The 15,120-nt window shown below is 54.5% G+C and overlaps 1 protein-coding gene across 2 annotated transcripts; it reads left to right on the forward strand.

The window, feature by feature from the left end:
• The first annotated feature begins 259 nt into the window (after positions 1 to 259).
• Positions 260 to 15,092, forward strand: SPRYD3 (SPRY domain containing 3). 2 transcript variants are annotated; one of them, XM_055246945.2, is made up of 11 exons: positions 260 to 395; positions 2,451 to 2,597; positions 3,870 to 3,945; positions 4,461 to 4,585; positions 4,897 to 5,032; positions 5,896 to 6,081; positions 11,386 to 11,535; positions 11,989 to 12,046; positions 13,020 to 13,139; positions 13,226 to 13,398; positions 13,746 to 15,092. In XM_055246945.2, exons 1-11 carry the CDS (start codon positions 373 to 375, stop codon positions 13,878 to 13,880), a joined length of 1,329 nt encoding a protein of 442 aa, XP_055102920.1. In that variant the 5' UTR covers positions 260 to 372; the 3' UTR covers positions 13,881 to 15,092. The 2 variants fall into 2 exon arrangements, with proteins under 2 accessions (XP_055102920.1, XP_055106500.1); XM_055250525.2 differs by lacking the exon at positions 5,896 to 6,081 and having other exon boundaries at positions 287 to 395.
• The last annotated feature ends 28 nt before the right edge of the window (positions 15,093 to 15,120 follow it).

The following is a 15,120-nucleotide window of genomic DNA, read 5'->3' on the forward strand; positions in this document are numbered from 1 at the left end:
GCGAGCGTGACCACCTTCTCCGCCAGTCCCGTCCCGTCCCGCCCGGCGCCGCTCAAGAGCCGCCCCCTGTCCCCCTCAGCGGCGCCCAGGCACCCAGCAGCGTCCGCGCTGCCACGTCGCCTTCGCTCACCCCAGCAACAGCCGGGTTGACCAGATTGGGCCCTGAGCTGGGTACCCAGGGCACCGGGCCGCGCCCCACACCCTGCCTGCGCCCTCCGATTGGCTCCTGCAGGTGTCCGTCGTCAGCGGCCGTTGCTGATTGGCTTAGATGGGGAACGGGGCGGGCCTCTAGGAGTAAAGGAAAGGCGGGGACCCGGATGTGTGTGGTGGCGGCGGCCGAAGAGCTTGTGTGCGGAGCTGAGAGGCCTATGGATGAGGAGGACGCGGCGGCCCCGGTAGGCGGGGATCGGGGGCGGGGTCCCGGAGGCCTCGTATCTCCCCGGAGTCTGAAGCGGAAGGCGGGGGTCCTGGGCGGGGGCTCCGGGGCCAGGGGCGGGGCCCTGCGCTCTGGTCACTGGGCTTCTTCTGTCGGTGCACCCTCGGCCCAGTGCAGGGCCTGGGGAGACTGGGCGTAGGCACACGGATGGGCTGGGGCCCCGCTGCTCCCGGGTCTCATCTCAGCGATCAGGCCGTGCCCGGGGAGGAGACAGGGCCCAGTAGGGCCGCCACTCGCCGGTGCCAAGACTGTGGGGTCCAGGCAACCAGCATCTACCTGGGGTCGAGTCCTGGCTGAGTGCCCGGGAGTGGAATCTTAGGGCTGTCTGTCCCACAGGTGCCTACTCTTCTGGGCCACGTGGTGGGTTGTAGCTACTGCATAAGAGTCGGAATTTGCGCATTGGGATCAAATTCAGCCCAGCCAAGGCTTACTAAGCACCTACCGTGTGCAAAGCAACGTCAGGCCTTAAGAAAACCCCTATCCCAGGGTTTGGGGAATGGGGAGAGAAGAGTACTTCACCTCTTTCTCACTTTTGGCTCCCAGGAAAAGTCATTCATTCATTTATATGTAGGCACTGATGGTTGTTTAAATACCTGGATCATCCCACTCCCATCCATCGGCGCTGCTACCAACTTAGTGGATGTCATTTCTCATGCGAACTGCTGCAACAACCTCTGAATTGTTTGCCCACATCTGTTCTTGATCCTCTTGTGATCAGTTCTCCAACCAGCAGCTGGAATGATCTTTAGGAATTGATTAAGATCGTGGCTTTTTTTTTTTTTTTTTTTGAGATGGAGTTTCTGTCGCCCAGGCTGGAGTGCAGTGGGACGATCTCGGCTCACTGCAAACTCCACCTCCCAGGTTCAAGCAATTCTTTTGCCTCGGCCTCCTGAGTAGCTGGGATTACAGGCGCGTAACACCACGCCTGGCTAATTTTTTTGTATTTTTAGTAGAGACGGGGTTTCACCATGTTGGTCAGGCTGGTCTTCAACTCCTGACCTCGTGATCCTCCCACCTCGGCCTCCCAAAGTGCTGGGATCACAGGCGTGAGCCACCAGGCCCAGGATCGTGGCATTTTTCTTTTTCTTTTTTTTTTTTGAGACAGGGTCTTGCTCTGTCAGCCAGGCTGGAGTGTAGTGGCACAGTCAGAACTGACTGCACCCTTGACCTGCCAGACTCAAGCCATCCTCAGTCTCCTTAGTAGCTGGGACTACAGGTGCACGCTGCCACACGTGGCTCATTGTTTTAATTTTTAGTAGAGATGAGGTCTCACTATGTTGCCCAGGCTGGTCTGGAAGTCCTGGCCTCAAGCGATCCTCCTGCCTCAGCCTCCCAAGGTGCTGGGATTGCAGGCATGAGCCATCATACCTGGCCAATCATGGCATTTCCTTGCTTACAACCCTCCAGAAGTTTCCATCTTGGAATAAAATCCAAAGTCCTTACCATTGTCTGTAGGGCCATGATCTGACTCCTGCCTTATTCTCATCTTGTACATTCTCCCTCACATTCCCTACACACCAGCTGTCCGTGCCTTTTTCTGTTTCTCTACCATGCCAGCTCTCTTCCACCCAAGGACCTGTGGCTGCCCTTCCTGCCTAGAATATGCCTGGCTTGTCATATGCCTAGCTCCTTTTCAACTCAAATGTCACCTCCTTAGAGAGACCGCCTCTGTCCACTCTGTCCACTGCCTCCAGATTCTTTATCATATCACCCTGTTCTTTTCTCCACTGCCTGAAATTATGTCTGTTTATTGCCTGTCATGTCCACCTCCCAGCCTGTGAGAATGGGAATCCTGTCCATCTTGTTCACAGCTCCATCCCTAGCACAGAGAAGAGCGCACATAGCAGGAACTTGGTAAATGTTTGTTGAATGGAAGAAAGAAGATGGAGGTTGTTGAGGTCAATCTGGGCAGCTGGCCTCAAGGCCAGTGCCTTCTCTGCATTCTGGGTTACAGAGGCTGAGGTGCTTTACCTAGGGCCCTGCTTTCTCCTCAATCCCCTTCTCCCCTTGGCAGGTTTGTTCTCATGAACAAGATGGATGACCTCAACCTGCACTACCGGTTTCTGAATTGGCGCCGGCGGATCCGGGAGATTCGAGAGGTCCGAGCTTTCCGATATCAGGAGAGGTTCAAACATATCCTTGTAGATGGAGATACTTTAAGGTGAGTTCAGGGGAATGCCTCCACATTTTCTTCTCTGTTCCAGATCTTGGAGAGGAAAGGGTTTTTTTCCTGCACAGGGAAGGGGGGATGCTCTTGACTCCAGAGGCCTTTCTTTTTCTTTTTTTTTTTTTTTAAGACAGAGTCTCGCTCTGTCACCCAGGCTACAATGCAGTGGCATGATCTCAACTCACTGCAACCTCCGCCTCCTGGGTTCAAGCGATTCTCCTGCCTCAGCTTCCCAAGTAGCTGGGATTACAGGCGTGCACCACCACATACGGCTGATTTTTTGTATTTTTGGTAGAGACAGGGTTTCACCATGTTGGCCAGGCAGGTCTCAAACTCCTGACCTCAAGTGATCCACTCGCCCAGAGGCCTTTCTGAGTGGAGCAGTGTGTGCTGCCTCACCCTGCACTCACCTCTGTCTCTGTCACTGGGTGGCTCAGTCCTCATCCAGCAAGGAGGGGATCCAGCTGGGTAGGGGAAGGGATCACGTCAGACACAGGAGGCTGCTGGGGTCTCAGAAGCTTCCCAGGTGCTTTGTTGAGAAGACTCCAGTGGGGTACCTGAGTCTCCTGCCACTGTCTCAGGGATTAGGTCTAGTGAAGAGTGGCTGTTTCAGAGATAGTTGATTTCCTGTTTGGGGAAGGGCCATTCTATAGTGTTCCCTGTCCACCAACTCCTGTATTTCCAGCCCCTTGGCTTATGTGTGTGTTTCCTCCCTCTTTTCTGGCTTGAACCCCTTCCCTGACTCCTTCTGAGCCCATGCTCTCACAAAGTTCCACTGAAGGGGGAAGAAAGTAGTACTGTTTAACTAGAGGCAAGAAAGCTGAGGAGTGGGAACTGGATCACTGTTTTCCAATCGATGAAGGGCTTTGGTAAAGAGGATAGAGACCAGCCATTATTCTCTAGCTCCACTGAGGACAGAGCCAGAGAAAAAGGGCCGAAGCTGCAGCATGAGAGATCGAGGTTACACAGGGTTGTGAGACCTCTCTTAGGCAAGTAAGGGAGGCTCTACATTCTTTTCCTCCTGGAAATGAAGAAACCAGGCTTGCACTGGTCTGGTATGGGTTGGATTCCAGCTGGAGGCTGCGAGAGGAGTAGGGTGAGGTGACCTTAAGTATCTGGTTATGATGTCTGCTGATGTACTGAAGTGCAGCCTGATGGATTCTCCTGTGTGCTGGCCCTTGCAGGGTAAGGGTGGGAGAAGCTGAGGCCCTCCCCCTACTCTTGGGCTAGGCTGCTAATGGAATTCCCCCTTCATTCCTCCTTCAGTTATCACGGAAACTCTGGTGAAGTTGGCTGCTATGTGGCTTCTCGACCCCTGACCAAGGACAGCAATTATTTTGAGGTGATCAAGGCAGTGGGTGGGCAGAGCAGGGGGTGAGCTTGGGGGTGAGATCATTAAGCCCCAAGGAGCTCCTTTACTAGATGTATGACCTGGGCCTTTTAATTTTCCATCAGGGCTGTCCCGTTGGCTAGGAAATAGGTGCAGGATAGCATCGCCCCTCATCTGAGAGATAGGTGCCCTGGAAACCTGTCACCCTGTCCCTTCTGCTGTCCTACCCCTTACCTAGGTAGACTTTGACCCATATCCCAGACTTGACTCATGTCCCCTAACCCAAACCCACCATACAGGGACGTGAGTCCTATCTTTCTCCAAAGCTTGGGAGTGATTTTCTAAGTGAAATAGGCACCCGCTCTCACCAGTTCCCCCCTCTGAGTATCTTATCTTTTTTCCTGGTTCCCATGTCCTTTTCTCTATGAGCCTCAGCCCCCTTTAATCTCTAAGTCCCCTTCCCCCACCCCTAGCAATTCATCCCATTTCCCAGCCCTGCTGACTGTGCCCTGCATTCTTCTCTCCAGGTGTCTATTGTGGACAGTGGAGTCCGGGGCACCATTGCTGTGGGGCTGGTCCCTCAGTACTACAGCTTGGATCACCAGCCTGGCTGGTTGCCTGACTCTGTAGCCTACCATGCTGATGATGGCAAGTGAGTTGCCTCCTGTGGAACCTGGCCCTTTTCCTATGGATTTGGGAATCTTAGATCTGAAGAAGTACCTTGGGTTGGCTTTTCCCATTGGGTGTTTCATAGACATTTCTGGTCAGGACAGGGAAGTGGCCTGGCAGCTACCCTTGAAGGCTTACAGACTAGAGGAGGGTGATGCTCACGCCAGGACGTAAGTGGGTACCATCACAGAGTGACCAGGAGCATCAAGATGAGGATGAGGCTTCTGCTGTCAGGGCTGGGGAGAAGTTGGGAGGCCAGGCTCGGGTCCTGTGTCTGTACTACTCTGTCTGCAGGCTGTACAATGGCCGAGCCAAGGGCCGCCAGTTTGGGTCAAAGTGCAACTCCGGGGACCGGATTGGCTGTGGCATTGAGCCTGTGTCCTTTGATGTGCAGACCGCCCAGATCTTCTTTACCAAAAATGGGAAGCGGGTGAGTGGGAAATCGTGGATGGGATTTACATGGCTGAAATCTGCCCAAGGATTTGTGGGGAGTGATTAGGAAGAGTCTGCTGGCTGGGGCTTGCCCAGGGACCCTTGCACTGAGTTCCCATCTCCTCCAGTCCAGCCTCAGATTCTCCTGAAGTCTCCTGTGTGTAGGAGAAGATACTTCCCGTGGCCAGAGGAAGCTGGGACATTGCCCAGATGACAGGCAGAGAGAGGCAAGTTAGTGGAGCAGAGGATGAGCAGGAATTGTGGGGAACAGAATTGGGTGATTTGGGGGAAAGTTTTGAGCAGATAAAAGAGAGGGGAAGATTATGGCCTGGCCATGTAAGCTGGAGGTCCTCTTTGGGTTTTGACTTGAGTACTTTTGGGGATATGTCCTTTCTGTGTCCTGTTTTCCTTGTTGCACATCTCTTTCACTATCCTCTTCATAGAGAGACTAGGCGTGGTGAGGAGATGGGACAGGAGCCAATAGTAGAGACATGCAACTCTCTCCCTTCTATCCAACTCCATCTCCCACATTGGGAAATTGGTTTCTCAGGCCTTGGCCAAGGGGTCCTGCTGCCTTAGCGTCTGCGCTTTGGCACTCTCCTGTCCAGCACACATACTGAAAGTGTTTGGCAGCAAGTTAGGAGACTTGTGTTTGTCTTCTAGCTCTATAGATACCTTGCTCAGCCAGGGGTACTTAGCACATTTGTAAACTTTTCTGCACCTCTGGGTTGCTTTTTTTTTTTAATCTGTCAGTGTGTGTGATAATTATTGGTTGCATCATCTTAAAAGTACCCTTGTGAGAATTAGGTGAGCTATGGAAAAGCAGGCCAGGTGGCAGCTCCCTCTTTCCCCCCACTGCAGGTGGGCTCTACCATCATGCCCATGTCCCCAGATGGACTGTTCCCAGCAGTGGGCATGCACTCCCTGGGTGAGGAAGTGCGGCTGCACCTCAACGCTGAGCTGGGCCGCGAGGACGACAGCGTCATGATGGTGGACAGTTATGAGGACGAATGGGGCCGGCTACATGATGTCAGAGTCTGTGGGACTGTAAGTAGCGGGTGGGAGGGTGGGAGGGGCTGGGTCAGAGGAGGCTGGGCAGAACACCTGTGGGCACATGGTCATGTCTGAATTGCTGGGAATGGGGAGTCGGGACAGTGTCCGTGTGGGGTTCGGCAAGATAGCCTAGGCTCTTGACATGAGTCCTTGAGTACAGATCTGTGTTTTCTTTAGCACGTATTCGCTTTTCTTCACTTCCTCGTCTTCGGGGAACTCAGGTTCATAGTTTGACCCTGGGAACAAGTAGTTCTGCTTTGCCTTTTTCGGTTCCTTCAGCTTCTGGTGTCTTCTACAGCCCTGCACACCTGCCTTTGAGGGGCTGGGGGTTGATCTGGAGGCAAAATGCCTGGCCCAGGCTTTTCATTCAAAGTGTTGTGGGGCAGGTGTGGTCAGAAGTCCCACACATGTGGTGGAAGGTTCTTAGCCACCTTTTTTGAGGAAGCGTCAATGTCAGTTTCTGTTGTCTTATCGTTGCATTTGATAGAGGATTAGAATGGAGGCAGGTAAAGATTCGGTGAGCATCCTTGCACCTCCAAACTTGCTTCATTTATCTTTTCCTCATACCTGCTTTAGTATGGATTTTAAGCTTCGTTGGGAAGCGTGTGGAGCTTGAGAAAGGGAAATTCTTCCTCCCCGGATTTTAAGTTTTGTTGGAAAATTCATGAACCTTGAGACAGGGAAATTCTTCCTATCTGCCTCAGTACACTGTGCTGCATTGGGAGTGAATGGACGCCAAGTCCAGGATCTGGCCCTGACCTCTAGTGGGCTGCTCAGCCCTCCCACTTTGAATTGTCCCTCTCCTACCCCCTTGCTCCTGGCCTGGCCTTTTTCTCCACCCTCTGGCCCTTCCACCCCAACCCAGGCTGTTTTCAACTCAGTCTTTGATAACAAAACAGAAGCAGTGGGGGGTGGGAGTGGATTAGGAGCCAGGCCTCCCCCGGTGGAGTGGAACTCAGGGAAAATGACAGGAAATGTGCCCTCCCGCTGCTTCTGACACTCTGCACCCCCTTCTGGCATCAGGGTCCCAGGCTGCAGTGACCAAGAGCTAAGAGGCCTCAGATGCCCACTCCGTGACTCTCATGTCTTTCCTTTTTTCCCCTCAATCTACCATCATTCTGACAATATCTACAGAGTTAAACTTGGGGCTGAGCCAGGGCGATGTTCCAGCTCTCATCTCTGACCTCTCCTCAAGAGTTTTTTCCTGGCATCCTTTCTCTGCCTGGACCTGTCCCCACTCTGCTCTCAGCTCCTCCCAGGCAATCTTTTCTAATTGATGCAGAATCCTGTAGACATTTATAAATAGCCTTCCTTCCTCCCCACCCTCCGCCCAACACCTTCAGCCACTTATTTAAGAGTTTTTTTCTTTTTTAGACATAAGCTGTTGAATTGGGCCCTTCTCTCAGACCCTCACCCCAGCTTGGGCCAGGTGGCAGGGTGGGAGCACTACTCCTGGAGCACCCGTTCCTCTGGGGCTGACTTGGACGTGAGCTTCCTGAGGGACATGTGCCTTTTTCCAGTCATGCCCACTTTCCTTTCTTTTTTTTTTTAAGATAGGCTCTCACTCTGTCACCCAGACTGGAGTGCTGGTTCACTTCAGCCTCCACCTCCCAGGCTCAAGGGATCCTCCCACCTTGGCCTCCCAAATTGCTGGGATTAGAGGCATGAGCCACTGCACTGGGCCTCAACAGCTGTTAGATTTGAGTCTTTGGATATAGACAGACCTGGCTCTTTTTTGAGTGGAATTCTTCCCCTGCCTCATGTGGCCTGTTTCCCCCTCCTAAAGAGTCCACCTCCCCAGAGCTCTGAGGGGTTGAGGAATTGCTGGGGCACTTGCTCAGGGGTGAGTATTGCCTCTTGCCTCATTCCTGCCTCCAGGCCTCGCAAAGTGAGGTAATGTGGTGGAGGGGAGCTGGGGGCGGTGGGTAACAGCTGGGGGATTAGACTCATTCTGTGTTTGTGCCCTGTTCACAGCTCCTCTGACAACTCCTTAGTGACAAGGGCAACAGCTTTGGTACACACAGGGTGGTGAAGGAGGCCCCACCCTCCCAGGGGTCCTCCCCAGACCCAGCCCAGAGGGAGGCCGTGTTGGGGCCTGAGCTGGCCAGTGGAGAGTGTGTACTCGGTTCCTGTTTCAGTTGCTTCTGGGCCCTCAGGGCACTGAGCCCTTCCTTGCTCCTGTCAAGAGGGATTAGGGTCTCTGCTGGCAAGGGGAGGAGGGCAGATACCAGCAGTGGAGAAGAGGCTGGGAAGGTGCAACTGGTAGAGGGAGGGTGTGGAGTGCACGAGACTGTCCACACTCTGGTCCGCAGCCGCCACTCTGTGGCACTGAGTCACGTCTTTGGCTTCTTGGGGCTTTGGTGGTGTGTATGTATTGGGGAGAGACCCAAAGAAAGGGCTCCCTCTTCCCCCACCAAAAATGCAGAGAAACATTTCTGTTGATTGGACATTGTTTGAGAGGAGACACATAGGGTACAGTTGTCTGGGGAGTGGCCATTGTCCTGGTTGGCCTAAGGGACCATTATAGTTGGAAGTAAGGGCTAAGATGAAAGATCATTTCCTTGTTTGTGATTGGCAATTCCAGTGTAACCCCATTTCCTGATTTAGGGAGAGGCAGCAATGTGTATTGGTCACTTCATTAAGTCTTCCCACCTGTTTTTGGAAATCCAGGTAATCTTTTTTTTTTTTTTTTGGAGACGGAGTCTGGCTCTGTCACCCAGGCTGGAGTGCAGTGGCTCGATGTCTGCTCACTGCAAGCTCCGCCTCCCGGGTTCATGCCATTCTCCTGCCTCAGCCTCCCGAATAGCTGGGACTACAGGCACCCGCCACCGCGCCCGGCTAATTTTTTTGTATTTTTAGTAGAGACAGGGTTTCACTGTGTTAGCCAGGATGGTCTCGATCTCCTGACCTCATGATCCGCCCGCCTCGGCCTCCCAAAGTGCTGGGATTACAGGCCTGAGCCACCGCGCCCGGCCGGAAATCCAGGTAATCTTATCTTGAGTTTACTGTTGAAGAAACCAAGGCTTAAGGAGGTGAATGTCATTTGCCTGTTAGCGGCTGTTAAGTAATAGAAGTTAGGATTTGAACCCAGGTCTGTTGGATTCTGAGGTACAGATTGAGGGACCAGCATCAAGATCCTAACAGTTCAGACTCTTAAGCGTTAACCTTCACTCCTCTAGGTACCTAACAGCTATAGACCAAGGAGGCAGAGGAATGTACTCAAAAAAGAATCTCTCAGGGAGGCCAAATATTCCCCCCACTTCCACCCCTCTGAGTTCTCTGGGAAGGCTCAGGAGGGGTTGGGGGAACTTTGTCCAGGAGCAGGAGAGTGGATCAGGAGGTTTCTGATGGTTTTCACCGTGAGGGCTGGGCGGTCCCCTCTGAAGAGGGCACGCTGTACAAGCCTCACCTGTACACTGTACAAGTACCTAGTCGTCCAGGACATCAGCATTCTGTCCGAAGTGCTCTGCGGTTGGCAGGTGGAGAGTGGGTTTTAGAGACCCATGTTGGGGTAGTCCGTCCTGGCTTTTAGCGTGAGAAAGCACCTCCACCCTATCCGGAGACAGAAATGCAGCAGCTACCCTCTTCTGAGCTGAGGCAAAGGGAAGGGCTGGGCGGGTATTTCTCAAGGATCAGGGTCTGGATCGGCTGTCTTTTGGCTCTGGAAATGGAGAACACTGTGTTTCCTACACCGAGGCCAGTTGGATAGAATGGGTCAAAGGCAGCTGTGGGGTCCCCCACCCAGTTCTGCAATGCTGGGTGGAGAGGGTGGGCTGGGGGCTGCTCTGCCTGGGTGGAGTCTAAACTAGTTAATGTGGATCAAGCCACACCCCTCCTGGCTTGCTGGGGAGAGAGGCAGAGGAGGAACCCAGGCTGAGCAGAGAATACACCATGAACAGAAGTCAAACAGTGTGGCCTTGGGAATGAGCTTAGGTGGTCTCCTGTGCATGTTGCTTTCCCCCTCATCCATCCCCAGTTATCTTTGGAGAGGAGGGAAGGATGGACTTGAGGTGGTGGGGCTGAGATCCAGGGCTGAGAAAGGCACCAAGCCCCTCTAGTCCTACTCTCAGAACGGGTTAGTAGCACCCCGCTCGAAGCACCTGAGCTAAGCAGCCGGCCATCTGAGGCTGGGAGTGGGGATGCGGGAGCAGCCTCTGCTGGAGACACGCACAGGCTTCTGTGCTGATGCAGGTGGGCATAATTCCTTTCCTGTTCAGGCAGGAATCTGTGAGAGGTGAGAGGCCGGCATCCCAAAGCTTGCCAGGGAGACATGGAGGAGGTCCCCAGGCAAAATGTTTCCTTCAGGGCTGCAGGGGCGGGAGGGTAGAAGAAAGTCTTGAGGGGCGGTTGGGCTAATTAAAAGGAGATTAAGGAATCCCAGGTGAGGCTGAAGGTGGGGGAAAGAGGGGATGGGGTTGAGTCATCACCCCACTATTACCATGACAACTGACAAATAAATCCTCCCAGATTGGGGGTTGCCGCCCCGTCGTGCCCAGGCAGGACCATTGTGGGACTGAAGAGCCCCAAGAAGCCATCAGTCATCTCCCCTCTCCTACCTCCACGCCCCTACTCCAGCTTGAATGAGCAATGAGGGGCTGGGAACAGCTAAGCCTGCCTCTGTCTTCATTTTGACCTCTCCGCTCCCTCACATGAAATGAGGGAGTAGAGCTGGGCGTTCTGGGTCCCTGGGCTCTCCTCAGCACCTCCCTGACCCAGCTAAGAACAGCTGTGTTCACAGCCAAGTAAAACAAGGACCTTGAGAAATTATGTCAGGCCCATCCCAGGCAGAATTGGCTTCTGAACTCACCCCCTTCCCCTGAATATCTGGGGTTGGCACCTAACTTCTGCATCCTCCCTGTCCTCATTAGGCCCCCTGAGAAAGTCATCAAGTTTCCTCTCAGCTAGTCTTGCTTCTCCTTTCCCCTGTGTTTGGGACCCTGGGCGGACCTTTCCCAGCAGGAAAGGCTGCAGGGTTCTTCAGCGGGCGAGGATGCATCTAGAGCCTCCTGGTGTGCCGCTCCTCTAGCTGTGCTGCTTTCCCCAGCCTCCCAGAAAGTGTGTGGGGGAGGGGAAGGTGGGCATTCAGCAAGGGGTGCTCTCCCCTTTGCCTCCCACCCCGTCCTGCTCTTCCATGCTGGCCTAGAACTTTGGGGCCACATTGTATCTCTAGGATTCTTTCCCTTTCAGCCAGGAGTTTTTGTCAGACCTGGGAAAGTGGGACCCAGACTGCCTTGGGCCCAGGTTTCCAGGGTGAGTGTCAGCCTGTCCCCTGACCCCTGTCTGGCTCTTCCCCCACAGCTGCTGGAGTACTTAGGGAAGGGCAAAAGCATCGTGGATGTGGGGCTGGCCCAGGCCCGGCACCCACTCAGCACCCGCAGCCATTACTTCGAGGTGGAGATCGTGGACCCTGGAGAGAAATGCTACATCGCCCTGGGGCTGGCACGGAAGGTGAGCACAAAGGCTGAGCTTTTTTGCCCATGGAGCTGCTCAGGTCTGGGGCTGTTGGGGCAGCGCCAGGAAGCCCTTAGGAGAAACCAGGGGAGCCCAGGCTTTGGAGGGAGGGTGCTAAGCTGAGATGGAACACAGTTGTATGTGTCTGCTGTGTAAAAGTACACACCCCATGTGACCAAGGACCTGAGACAGGTCGTGACTGCACCACACACTAAGGCCTGGGGGGTGGGGTGGGACATGCCATGGCTCTGGCCTTAAAAGCTTAACTAACACTTTCCTCACCCTCCCTGGTTCCCCTGAAGCCCCAGTGCCTGCAGGGTATGAGAGTGTGCGGGGTTGGCACTCTCTGGGTTGTGGTCTGTCCCAGAGGTTCAGATGCCACTCGCCACTCTCTCCTGTCTTCTTGTTTATGCATGGGACCATAGATTTTCTTTTCTCTTCTTGGTGCAGGACTATCCCAAGAACAGGCACCCTGGCTGGAGCAGAGGGTCTGTGGCTTATCATGCAGGTGAATAGCGGGCTGCCTGGGAAAGGTGGGATAGTGGGAGATGTGGAGGCATAGAGACATCCACTTTCCCCTCTCCTGGCCCCTCACAAATGGCCTTCCTCTTTGCCCTGCTGCTGGCTGACCTCCCCTTCCCAAATCGCTAGTGCTTCCTCCTCATCTATGTTTTCCTCCCAGCTCTGGAAACCAGGGGAGCAGGACAGGAGAGGGAGACCTGGGCCCAGATGGGACATTCCAGGCCTCTGAGCTGGTCCCCCCTGTGCCCTTCTTGCAGATCCTCATTTTCTTTTTTCTTTTCTTTCTTTTTTTTTCTGCTTGGTTTCCTTCAGGGCTTTAGGGCTTTCTTTAGAAGAAAACTGAGCCCAGAGTTCCCCGACCCACCTGCCCCCGCCTGCCCTCCCTGGGTGTTCATTCCTTCCCTAGGGCGCCCTCCTCTGACTCCTTTCCTAAGGGTTTCCCCTTACCCTTACCTTGAGCAGATGGATACTACATCTCTTTATTTTATTTGGTGCCCCCTTCCCACATCTCTCTCTCCAATTTTTTTTTTTTTTTTTTTTTTGAGATGGAGTCTCAATCTGTCGCCTAGACTGGAGTGCAGTGGCATGATCTCGGCTCACTGCAACCTCTGCCTCCCAGGCTCAAGTGATCTTCCCACCTCAGCCTCCCAAGTAGCTGGGACTACAGACGGGCGCCACCACGCCCAGCTAATTTTTGTATTTTTAGTAGAGATGTTTCGCCATGCTGGCCATGCTGGTCTCAAACTCCTGACTTCAGGTGATCCATCCGCCTTGGCCTCCCAAAGTCCTGGGATTCCAGGCGTGAGCCACCACGCCGGGCCTCTCTCTCCATCTTTGTTTCCTCCCTGACCCTTCCCTTCCTCTGAGGGGTGGGAAGTGTTCAGCTTCACGAGCTACTCTGGGGGTGTGGTGTGAACCCTCCTTCCTCAAGTGTGTGTCCTCTTCCCTCCCTCCAACAGACGATGGGAAGATCTTCCATGGCAGCGGCGTGGGGGACCCCTTTGGGCCACGCTGTTACAAAGGGGACATCATGGGCTGTGGAATCATGTTCCCCCGGGACTACATTTTGGACAGTGAGGGTGAGTGGGGTGGGGGTGGCCAGCCGGGCTGCTTGGGGCAGAGGGTGGAAAGGCACCACAGGAGCTCAGGTTTCCTGGTCTCCTAGGGGACAGTGATGACAGTTGTGACACAGTGATCCTGTCTCCGACTGCCCGGGCGGTCCGGAACGTGCGGAATGTCATGTACCTGCACCAGGAAGGGGAAGAGGAAGAGGAGGAAGAGGAAGAGGAAGAGGATGGGGAAGAGATAGAGCCGGAGCATGAGGGCAGGAAGGTGGTGGTGAGTAGGGAGAGTTTGGGGTGGGACCACGGTTCTTGAGTCTGGGCAAAGGGTGGGTATTAGTGGGGAACAGAACTCACAACCAGGGTGGGAAAGACGGGAAGCTCTGGCGTTGCCCAAGGGCTGTTCCGAGCTCCAGGGGTTGCTGGGATGGGGAGACGGTCTTGGGAGGCTGTTTTCCGGCTTCAGCACGCCCTCTGGTGGTCACTTCCTATATCACCTTAACTGCCCCTCTCCAGCCCCGCTGGAAGTTGGGGTGATTGGGGTTCAGGCCTGTGGAGCTCCAGCATCCTCAGGGAAGAGGCCACAGTCTGCTTGCTCCATTCTTCTCCCCACCTCCTCCCCAGGTTTTCTTCACTCGGAATGGCAAGATCATTGGGAAGAAGGATGCTGTTGTTCCTTCCGGAGGCTTCTTCCCTACCATTGGAATGCTGAGCTGCGGGGAGAAAGTCAAAGTAGATCTGCACCCCTTGAGTGGCTAGGGCCTCCCCTCCAGACCTGCTCCTTCTCCCTGCTCACCCTCTGCCGGGCCAGGCACCCAGTTCCTGACTTCCCAGAGGCTTCGTTTACCCAGCAGGCCCCTGGAGGTGTGTAGTCACTCTGCCCCCACTGGCTCGGGCCCCTGTCACGCTTCTCTGTGCCCACGTTTCTGACCTGGTGCTGCCACTGCTGTCAGTCCCTGGGCCTGAGTCCCTGGTTGGACAGGAATGGACCCAAAGAATGATGTTGGTATGTGGGTGGTCCCATTCGCTTCGGTCAGTGGGCTTCTGGGTCCCCCTTTCCCTCACTGGCCCTGTGTGGGTGGAGAGGCGTGAGCACCCTATCTCAGCTGCTATTTGGGCATGACGCTTTGTAGAGAGTGGAGTAGACAGCCCCCTCCCCTACTCCTTGAATTCCTCTTTCTTGTTTTCTTTCCTCGTTGTGTGAACCAGTTGCTGCTGTCATACCCCTGGCAGGGCCAGGGGACCTCTCTTTGGTCATCTCTGTCCTTTCACTGGCTGCTGCCCCAGGAAGACTCCTCTAGGCTCTCCATCTTTCCCTTGAGAGCTGTCTCCCCACCCCAACCTGCTCAGGCACCACAGAGGATCTGCGTCTCTGGCTCCCCATACCTGGACCCACATGGGTGGGTGCCTGTTGCATGTTTAAGAGAGGGGGGCTGTGAAGTGACAGGGCACTAGGGCCTTCACTCCTTTCTCCCCTTCCATACTTTCTTTACCTGTGCCACCCATGTCCCTAGCTCCTGGGTACTGGGGCTGAGGCTCTGGCGCCTGTCTCCCTGCCAGCGTGAGGGCAAGACCCCAGAGCCTTAGCTGAGCAAGCCCAGAGGGGCAGCATGGCCCCTCCCTCCCCTTTTCCTGCCCCGTCCCATGCCTCAGCTTGCTGCTTGTGCCAGTTGCCTGTTTTGCTTCAGTGTTTGATTCTAGCACTTACATGTGTCCTCCCCACCAAGCCCTCTATCTCCTTCTAATCTTTCAACTCCTGACCCCCTCCCCATAACAGTGACTTTTCCAGGGAGGAAGAGGGTGCAGGAGCTGTTGGCCTTGGTTTGCACAGAGCGGGTAGGGCTGTAGGGAAAGCGGGTGAGCTGTTGTGCTGCTGGGCCTCCTTTGGCCCTCGCTTCCCGCCCTACGATGTATGAAATGTATGTACAGACCAGAGATGTTTATACAGCCAATAAAGATGGAGTTTCCGTATTTATCAGTATGGCCGGAACCAGGAGCC

The sequence above is a fragment of the Symphalangus syndactylus genome, chromosome 17, assembly GCF_028878055.3.
Source record: "Symphalangus syndactylus isolate Jambi chromosome 17, NHGRI_mSymSyn1-v2.1_pri, whole genome shotgun sequence".
Taxonomy (NCBI): Eukaryota; Metazoa; Chordata; class Mammalia; order Primates; family Hylobatidae; genus Symphalangus; species Symphalangus syndactylus.

Excerpts from the sequence above, each read along its gene's own strand:
- SPRYD3 (XM_055246945.2), top strand. The coding sequence starts at position 373 with ATGAGGAGGACGCGGCGGCCCCG. Across the intron at positions 11,536-11,988 it reads CCCTGGGGCTGGCACGGAAG|GACTATCCCAAGAACAGGCA; the intron begins GTGAGCACAAAG and ends TTCTTGGTGCAG. Across the intron at positions 13,140-13,225 it reads CTACATTTTGGACAGTGAGG|GGGACAGTGATGACAGTTGT; the intron begins GTGAGTGGGGTG and ends CTGGTCTCCTAG.